This window comes from Chelonoidis abingdonii, chromosome 19 (assembly GCF_003597395.2).
Source record: "Chelonoidis abingdonii isolate Lonesome George chromosome 19, CheloAbing_2.0, whole genome shotgun sequence".
Lineage (NCBI taxonomy): Eukaryota > Metazoa > Chordata > Testudines > Testudinidae > Chelonoidis > Chelonoidis abingdonii.
In genome coordinates this window covers 17,583,518-17,594,020 of record NC_133787.1, presented here as the reverse complement: position 1 = coordinate 17,594,020, position 10,503 = coordinate 17,583,518, and the positions used below count along the sequence as shown (strand labels likewise).

The 10,503-nt window shown below is 40.2% G+C and overlaps 1 protein-coding gene across 8 annotated transcripts in view; it reads right to left on the bottom strand.

Annotated features, from left to right (window-relative positions):
- Positions 1-1,994: 1,994 nt before the first annotated feature.
- The window catches only part of SIAH1 (siah E3 ubiquitin protein ligase 1), a 44,040-nt gene continuing 35,531 nt past the window's right edge, over positions 1,995-10,503 (bottom strand). For 5 of the 8 annotated variants that reach the window (XM_075073659.1, XM_032787069.2, XM_075073661.1 and 2 more), the window contains one exon: positions 1,995-3,890. In XM_075073659.1, the coding sequence (XP_074929760.1) occupies positions 3,040-3,888 (849 nt within the window). In that variant the 5' untranslated portion in view covers positions 3,889-3,890 and the 3' untranslated portion in view covers positions 1,995-3,039. Of the gene's footprint in view, positions 3,891-6,754; positions 8,187-8,344; positions 9,241-10,503 lie in introns of those variants that run through there. The other 3 variants (XM_075073658.1, XM_032787066.2, XM_032787068.2) reach the window with 3 other exon arrangements.

Genomic DNA, 10,503 nt, shown 5'->3' with positions numbered 1-10,503 from the left:
GTACCTAGCATATGCTAATAGGGGCTACCTGGAGCAGTTGGAGCACAACATGCAGTCAGTGGCTTGAGCAGGGAATCCAGCTTCCCAAACCCACTGAATCACCACAGCTTGCCTCCTTTCAGACCCCCACTATACAGTCTGCAGGGGAGAGGGAACATGACCAGAACAAGGACCATCCCCAGCCAAAGTAACTCAGCTGTAGAAAGCATAGGAGGACAAGTTTCCTGTTATTTCTCCCAGCATAGGGATTGCAATGATTCTTGGCCATAAATGGGGAGAGGGAAAGAGAGGTCCCAGCTCCTGTAGCATGCATTCAAGGTGCTACTCTGCACTCCACCCCCATGTGTATTTGGCTTCGCACCTTTGGCATGCCATTTGTCCAAACAAATGCTCTAATTCCTGGGGTGTTTCTTTTTTTAATCAATATCCCTAGAAGTCTCAAAGCAAGGTTGACATTTCTGTAATTACAGTATCCCATGAATGCTGTGTTTGGGCAATGTAAAAAATAAAAATAAACCAGGACATTTAATACCTTATCTTAATATAAAAAAAGTAATTGCAAATAAAAATCAAAGTAACAACCCCCTAAAACAGTGGTTCTTGAACTTTTATACTGGTGACACCTTTCAAGTAGCAAGCCTCTGAGTGCAACACCACTTTATATATTTAACACCATTATAAATGCTGGATGCAAAGCAGGGTTTTGGGTGGAGGCTGACAGCTTGTGACCCCCGACCTAAGATAAAATAACCTACTTTAAAAATAAATGACATTACATGGATCAGGAATACTTAAAAATCATAGTTCTGACTCTAAAGAGACTTCCACTAACTTTAAAACAACAAAAGCTTTTATGGATTCCATTACAAGATCTGAGAAGATATTAGAATCAACCAAACATACAACTATCATCACGTAGAACTTTTAATAAATATCTAAGGAAGTGACCATTTCTTAAAACACAGAAAACAAAAACATCCTACTAATTCATTTTAGGCAAGCCTCAAATCTATGTATTTTGAGTAGATTAACTCCTAAGTCTGGATGTAAAAGTAGTCCACACTATTTATCAACAGCCTCTGAAAGAATTAGAATTGAAATGCAAGTTTCAGTAAAGAGAAACAACAAATTTAAATAAAGAGTCTTAATTTCAAACCTACCAGCCACAAGGCTGTAACTGCTGTAGCCAAACATCTCATGGTATAGCAAAAACAAAGTCTGGGTAAATGTAGGTAAGATTAAATAGGCTGCATGTAGAAAATTGACACAGCAAGTATTCAACTAGAGATCAAAGTGTAACAGTAAATTAAAGAAATAAGATGCCAGTATATTTCTTAAGTTTTTATCCTCTTGAACAATGCAACATCAATTAAAAAAAAAAAGTTGCTGAAGCTTACTTCTGTAACTATATAAAATGAACTTTTCTGCACTGGCCTGTCTATAAAACTGGTTCACATTCCTTACCTGTATGACTACTTACCCCGTCAGGCTAAAATGTGTAATCACTGCACCAAAAACAATTCAAATGAGTTGTCTTAACAGATCAGTTTCTGACAAGAAAGTTAGACAATATATAGTAAATAAATTATATTTTAATGTTATACAAAAAGTAGCTAATGTTCATCCTATTTCTCCCAACAGCAAGTTTGGCGAAGATACTTTTAAAGCAGTTTGAAATTTAATAGTTCTTCTTTACATTAACCATCTCAATGCTGTATACGGACATACATTCAAGGTGAATTTCTCAAACTTGCAAGCAACCTGCAAAAGGCCCCAATATACCACTTACGCCTTTAAATGCAAGAGAATTGCATGACTCTTTGGATGTATGCTGTTCATCGTATCACTAACATGGTAGGATGACATACAAGATTAGTATGACTAAGGAAAATACAATTGATTCTCTCTGGTAACAGACAAAGGATACCAGAACAAGCAAAGTTGAGTTAAAATATTAAATTAGTCAAATATTGTGCTAAAGCAAAAAACAAGAGTTTCATTTGCCAGGTATTCTTTTAATGACAAAATTAAAAAAGACCAAAAACATCCTATTCTGAGACTGCCTTTTTTTTTTTTTTAAATGGTCTGTTTTTATAGTTACAAATACTACATAAGACAATGCCTTCTTGTACTGCAAAACCAAAATACAAGCATGAGTTTGTGTCTGAAGTTTCTAAATTTAAAAAGTGTGCCTGAATTTTCAGTTTTTTTAATTAGGATGTTACCCAGTAACTCCTCACTTTTGTTTGAAGGTATAACAAAGTACATCATCATCTAGGCCTGTTTCTAAAAGGAGCTGTTTTTCTGATAATTCTTCCAATGTAATTGCTCCTTTAGAGTTGAATACATTCATAAAATAGCTGAATTAAGAACAGTATCACCAATGAATGGACTATTGGGAAGAGACTAATTTACCAAATGTACAGAAGTATAAGTTTTACTATAAGGAATTATGCATATCAAAAGATGACACCTGCAATTAATTTTTAAAAGGTACAAAAAGGAGAAAAACCTGAATTACAGAAAAGAAAGTCATATTTATTTAATGAAAAACTAGAAGTTAATAAAAATTAGCAAATACACAAAAAATATACACAAACAGCAGCAATACTATGTAGTGACTTAAGGGGAAAAAGCAGCGGCAAGAGACCAGACTGCTCAACATGGCTTGTCAGTCAAAGGAAGAAAAACAAAAAACACAACAGTATCATTTTCAACAGTACAATCAATCTACAAACAAGTTTTTAGAACTATTTTACAACATTTCCTGTAGAATCAATTCTTAATACAAAAGATGCCCATTTTGGGTGTATATATATTTTCAGTGGTTTACTGTTGACTTATTTTTAAATATATTAGTGTTACTACATGCAACTGCTTCCTGTAATTTAACAGCCTTTCCTTTTATTTACCTTCATATACGTCTAGCCTCCCTCTACCAAATAGTTTGTGTCTGGCAGTCAAAGATGGTTACCCTAGTTCCTGCGAAATTAAATGCAACTGTTTTAAACACTGGCCTGAAAATGTTTGCTTGCCATTTCAACACATTGAAATGGTTACATTGATGCCTAAATTGCCATTTTCTGCAAAGAGCTGTGCAATGCTGGTGTCAAAGACTAGACAGTCACTATTCATAATGGCTGTTGCAATTCCCTCATGAATAGATCGAGGAGTTGCTTCCCAAGTCAATCGCCGCCTATGACCATTAAGCTCAAGTCGATAAGCAAAATTTTCTGCTTGCTTGCGTGTTCCTATCAGCTGTACAATAGCAAAGAACTGCTGGTGACCATCATATTTTTCCTGTTTCTCCAAGACTAACATGAAATGAAAGCCAAAACAAGACTGCATCATTACCCAGTCAACAGCACCAGGAAGATTAATGTCTGTAGCAAGAAAAACTATATCTTCTCCCTGTAGTGTTGTTATTGACTTATGCTGATGCATCAAATGTGGCATTACAGCATCCAACGAACCTTGCCATTTACATGAAGCACCAGGACATGGACATGAATAAGGCCTAAACTCACACAGCTCTTCATGGTCTGCTTTTTCTGTGTGTGGCAAAGTTATCTCACATCCAGAAGAGGCGTATTTACATGGGAACAGTACAGAATTCGCAACTTTTTCCATAGCCAAGTTACGAATGGAACCCAGTGGGCCTCGGCAAGTTGGACAGCATGTAAGCTTGGGGCGACAGTTGCTACAAACAAGATGGCCACTCTGACACTGAAGAATAGGTGGCAGCACATAGTCAAAACACACAGGACACTCAAAAAGACTTGCCAAGTCATTGTTGGACGCTGTAGTGCCAGTCAGAGCAGGCACCCTCTGTGATGGTGTACACTTTGAAGTACCTGTAGGTAGTGCTGTAGCAGTCTGACGGCTCATTTCTGTAATGAAGGAAGAACAGAGTTAGTATATGAGAGAATGTGTCAGTACACAGTCTTTTCCATGTAGTTGTTGATTTAACAACAAATGTTTGAGAAAAAAATTTGACATAGCATTTAATACATTGTATATTTCACAAACATGATACTCATTAAATGTGAAGAGTGTGGCTATAGTGAGAGTGAAGCTGGAAAGGATATAAAATACTTGCATGCTGGCCAACTTTACAAAGTTGAGATCAAGGAACACAGAAATTCTGTTAAATTTTCTAATTTAATATTGAGAATGGATGTCTGTTTGCTTGGAGAGAGAAAGGAAGTAAAGGCACTCCTGAAGAATAGGTGTTTGGTGTGTATATATGTATATTGGATATATAGAACAAGTGACTATATCACACCCTAGATGACAAGAAAATAAAGGGTTCTAACCATAAGCATGCTTCTGTAATAACCATCCTACTAATGACAGTAACACTATATTTTCAAAGTCCTCAGATTTAGCAAATATGAAACTAGCCATTTGCTATGAAAAGCAAAGTCTCAAAAACAAACAAACAAACCAACCAACCAACCACCCCTTGCTATTCAAAACTTTCTGCCATTTATTCTGATTACTGGACATGTGTAGAAAAATCCTGATGTTGAGATATGAGTATGTAGATGGGAGTGAGGCATTGGCTGGAAAATGAGCAAGCAAAAGGCCAGACCATTTAGCTCTTTTGATTTTCTTTTTTCCTCCTCCCGCTGATGCTAAGGTGAAAGGAGACCCTACTTTTTCCAAGAAAATAATACTCTCTTCTTTCCCTGCTGTTTAGAATGTTCTGGTCTTTAGGGCAGGTTGTTTCAGTAGGCTGAGGTGGAAAGTCATTCAGAAAGTGAAGAGATTCTTTTGCTGTATTTGCCAAACTATTAGTAAGAAAAAAATATCCAACAAACTAAAGTCTGGAGTGGACCTTTGTTTCTTTCTTGAGGTACACACTGAAACACTTGTGGCAACTTAAAAGAATTGTATATTAAGTCATGTTCAGTGAAAGTTGCCATTTTGCTACACTTTTTCATTTCAGAAAATACAACCCTAGTGGATAGGCATTTGGGAAGACAAACTATAGTTTTTTCTCCAAGAAAAACTAAAATATTCAGCAGATGTGTCAGTAAAAGATATGCTTCCCTACATATTCAGAATAGATCGTTTAGCCAGGAAAGCAAGACTGCCTTTCATCTGTGAGACAGTTTCAATATTTTGTTTACCAAACCAGAAAAAAATGATTAAGCTTCATTTGACTTTTAAATTTTTTCTCTGGGGTTATCTTGTACATTTTTCTTAATTTTTTTAGCTATTCAGTTATATTTCTAACAGCTATCTCTATCTTCAGAGACCTGAAACACCTTCATGAGGAGGACAAAACACGACATATCAAAGAGTCAACAGACTGCAACTCTAAATAATAAGACACATGCATACATATGGAAGTAGCCAATAGTGTTTATGAAAAAAGTAGCCTTGTCTAGTCTCCTGTGCCTCTGGAAGGGAAGGGGAAAAGAATACAAGAATCACCATCTAACCACTGGGCCCCACTCCACCATAAACTGTCAACTACTTGAAGTGCCTCCCTTTCCAGGGTCAGTTCTCCCTGCTTCTCCCAACCCTGCCCAAGACCCTAGAGACAGACCTTATCCCCTTTCCCACTTCTACTTTTAGAAAGGGATACCCACAATAAAAATCAGTGAGCACCTCATTTATCACCATATCCACCCACAACTGGAATTGCTCCCACCTGGGACCAGAGATCCAGACTGATCATATAGGCACCTATTTTTTCTAGATGCACATCCTCAGGACAGAACAAGACAAGGGATTAGGTGATTCCTATGGGTGTGCATCTCAGGACTAGTTCATTTCAAAGTAATCATTTATTTATGGGTCATTTTACTGTGACAGGACATTCCAATTCCCTCCTAAAAAGCATCTCTGGCCAAGCCAAAGCTTTGAACGTTTTTTCATCTGAGACCAGTCCTTTGTTCCATTTATTTTATGAGGTTCACATGAAACTGGCAGTGACGCATTGTATCAGCCTAGAACACAGCATTCAGCATTGTGCTGTTTGATTCCCATAGGCACAGACCTGACCATGTACCTATTTAGAGCCCAAAGACTTTACTATGCCAGATTATGCTGCTAGCGTGTTGAGGTATTGGGTCCCCAGTCATAGAACATAGGTTGAGCCAAACTAGTCTCTACCATTATAGTCGTCCAGGTTTTTAGCAGGGGGCACTAAGGCCCTAAATTGATTCCTGTAGCTACCTGACAGCAATACTTGCGTAACTGGACTGCAGCTTTCCTGCTATGAGGCACTCCTATTTAAAGCGCCGGGGGGGCGGGGGGGCAGCGCAGGGAGAGAGAAGATCTCTGTCACAATCCAGTCTAATCCTGCAAGACCTCTCTCTCTCAACAGACAGTACTCTGTTGTAAGGGATCCAACTGCCAAATCCTATGGGATGCTAAGCTCCAAGGGTTTGGGTAATTCCTAATCACTACTACTAGCTCTGGGACACCCAAGAGCACTCCTCAGATGCAGACCCCATGTCTGACACTCTTGGCTGTAGAGACCCCAGAATGCAGCCACTCCAGACCCTGAAACCGGAGCCCTAGCCCTCCTGATCTCCATCACCCTTCCTAGTTGATTAGATCCATTCCATCCAGAGGCCATCAGGCTGAGTGCACTCTGGTTTCTCTAGTTATACCCTTTAGGGATCAACACACAATGTTTGGAAAGGAACTTCTTAATACACACATTAACTCTTCTGCTTTTAAAAAAGTGTTAGATCTATGGAAAAAACAAAGGTCTGTCCTCTCTCTGTTTCCTCACCAGTCCTAGGAATCTTTTGGGTCATGGTCTGTCCAAGTTCAGGCTAGGTGGAGATTTCCTTGTCTTCCTACAGCAAGAGCCTCTTGCTGCTGCTGTTGGTTTGTCCCCATGCACACACAACCCCTCCTCATAAACACAGTCTTGGTCATGAACCCTAGTGTACGGCCCCATGCTGACTTCATGTGCAGAACACCATTGTTTCTTAGGGGTGAGTAGTGGATAAAAGTCATTAGCAAGTCCATAAATCATTAGGAGCAGTCTAGATTATGCTTCCTTTGTTAGACCTACAAAAGGTGTGAAAACACCTCCAAACAGGCCAAGCACAGTGGTTCTCAAACTTCAGTTCTCAAACCCTTTCACACAGCAAACCTCTGAGTGCAACCCCCCCTTATGAATTAAAAACATTTTTTTATATATTTAGCACCATTATAAATGCTGAAGGCAACATGGGGTTTGGGGTGGAGGCTGATAGCTCATGACCCCAACCTCTAGTTTGAGGACCCCAGGCTAGCATATATCAGTTCAAACTGGTCCTCAGCACAGGACACAAAGTTTAATACATAATGGGGGGTTCATCCCACCCTGCAGGTTACAATTAGAGTTCATCAAATCAAATGGAATTGGTAAATTTTCACAAGCAGATTCCCCACCACACACTCTCCACACATGGTTTTAATCACTATCTCAGAACAAGATGACATCCATCAGAACAAATACAGCCTTTCAAACAGCCAACTGCCCTTCACAGAGCCATAAGGATTGGCCCCTGCACACAGACTATTGCCCCATGTCCCAGGCGGCGAAGCCAAAAGCCCCTTTTTTTCTCCTCCCTCCATCACCATAGAAAAAGCAGGAAACAGTAGTGATACAAAATAATGGAGAAACGAGAAGTTCAAGTTTATTTTCCTAAGCTTACTGTTTAAAGCCTACTTTTTTGGTCATACCTACATTTTATGCTAACCTGCTACATTTTTTCCATCAAAAGCAAGGAAGCAAGCAAACAGATAACTGGAGAACAGTCAACAGTTATGTAGAGAAAATTGAAAAAAGTTGTTTGACGCTTCTTTTGCAGTTACAGAAACCTTAGTAGGACTGTCAGGATGGCAAACTGGTGTCAGGTGAAAATATATGTAACACTTGCTATTTTGGGTGCTATCTCATACATAAGATCCCACCCCAGTCCTTTCTCACTGTGGGGGTGGGGAGCTGGTCTTTAAGCAACACTGAGAAACTAAGTTACTCAGTGAGTCACCACCAAAAATATTCTTGCATCTGGTTTAACAAAAATTTATCTTAAAAACATTTTACAAGGTTTAAATAATAGCAGAAAAACAGAAGTACAGAAAAGGGGGGAAATATTCTAAGATTTTTAAATTCTGCATCAAGAAAAAATGTTCCATCGTTGAACCAAACGCTGAACCAGCGTATCAACCTGTTGGAAAAACAAAACTAAAGTTATTCCCAAAACTGCAGAGCAGGAAAACTATTTTTTTTTGCAAATCGTGAAACTACTGGAGACTCTCAAATCTCAGATGGCAGCCTTAACATGGTGCACCTAATAAGTTGTAGCACAGAAGGTTTAAAAAATACCTTTTCTCCTGCTGGTTTTACTTCCTGGCAAACATGATGTAAACAGGACTCCCCCCTTCCACGAATACAGAAAGCTCAAAGCAGATTTCCCCGTCATGAGGATTGGAACAGCTCATTACGTTTCCCCATAGAAACAAAAACAACTCATAACAGAGGCCCCTCCTGGTAACATGAGGCTTGAGGACAGACAGACCTGGAACGATACCAGAGAGGAGCTACTTTCATGCGAGGGAATCACAAACGAGGCACTAAAACCTGCAGCGCAGTAGGCAGAATTCTAACCAACTCCCCCACAAGTGAAGTTTCTTCAATAATCCACAGCAGGATATGAGGGAGAAGGAAACAGCTTTGTCCGATCTGTGACACATATAAAAATCTTCAGAAAGTCTCCCTAAAATGGTTTCCCAAACTCTTCCGGCTGCTGCCCAGCAAAGGAAGCTCTGCTGCTGCTGCTGCAGACGCCTTCCCTTCCCTCGACTGCTGAGCTACGGAGCGCCCATGAGAAGGATCTGGCTACGGACACGCTGCCACCAGCTCTGCGCAGCTCCAGCCGGGCAGAAGAGAGGTGGCTGCAAAGCCAGAGTAACAGGCAGAAAGGAGAACTCCTGAGTCCCGTACGTTGTCTCCTGTGGAAAAGCCATTTGCTGCCAAAAGGTCGGCAGTCTCCCTGCTCTGTTCGAGCTCCTCCTAGCACCCGCCTGGGCTCACAGAAAAAGGAGGCGGCAGAGAAAGCAGACGGCAGCTCCTGCGTGCTGCCTTCCCTCCCCCAGGCCCGAGGAGCCATCCAGGCACATCAACCTCATGTGATCAACCGAACTCGCCGTGCAGTCAGCAAAACACAAACATTCAGGGAAAGAATGGGTGGGGCCCCTACGTACAATGCGCTGGAAATCCCGGTCGCAGCTAGTTTTAGAAGCTACTTCAACTGCCCAGCATACAATTGCTGAATTTTAAGCGATTAAGCTGTTTCCAACAGCTGACAACTTAATTTCTTGTTTTTCCTGTATGTGACTGTATTACTACTGAATAGCTAACAAGCTTATACAGCACTACAGTCTCAACTTTGTATGCCTATGTGTAACAATTACATTCAATCTAATCTATCCACTTTTAAAAATTGATTAAAAAGTTAAAGCATGTAAAACAAGACACCAGTGAGACATGCAAGTAAATCTTGTGCCACACAAGCCAGTAAACACATTAGTTTTACTGTTTTGCTTCTGACACTTGGGTGGTAACGATTTGTATACCTGTTAAAACTCCTACATAAAGGCTGTTCCAGAGGGCAGATGAGCACAAGCAAGAGTACAGAAACAGGTCTGAGGTAAGATGGAAAGACTCCATGGGAGCTGAGAACTAGAGGAGTTTTTAAGCTTGATCTTGATACAAGTGGAAAAATCAAGTTGAATATTGCACATACTGGACTCTGGAAAGCTGGGACTGGGGATTACAGGAAAAGGAAATGAAACAGCAGTGGTGAGGGCGTAAAGGCACATTTTAACACGTACACATATATTAGAAGATGAACACAGTAATAGTCTGTAACCTTAAGACTGCCAGGAGGAAATACAGGTTGCCTGCAAAAGTAAAAATATATTTAATATGAGCTTCTGTAATGTATAAAGGTGGTCAGAAAAGTTTTTTCTTAAAAAGTGTTCTCTCACTACATTAAAAATTCAGGCCTTGTCCACCATGTTTTATTCCTGGAAGACTATGGACAACTGTATGAGCATTTTAACACTACAGCAACTATCACAGTTCAGGACAACTGTACCTGTATTTCCTCTAAAAAGTCTAAGGATACATCTACACTACGGGATTATTCCGATTTTACATAAAAACCAGTTTTATAAAACAGATTGTATAAAGTTGAGTGCACGCGGCCACACTAAGCACATTAATTCGGCGGTGTGCGTCCATGGTCTGAGGCTAGCATCGATTTCCGGAGCGTTGCACTGTGGGTAGCTATTCCATAGTTCCCACAGTCTCCCCTGCCCCTTAGAATTCTGGGTTGAAAGCCCAGTGGCTGATGGAGCAAAAATCATTGTTGCGGGTGGTTCTGGGTAAAATGTCATCAGTCATTCCTTCCTCCGGGAAAGCAATGGCAGACAATCATTTCGCGCCCTTTTTCCCTGGATTGCCCTGGCAGATGCCATAGC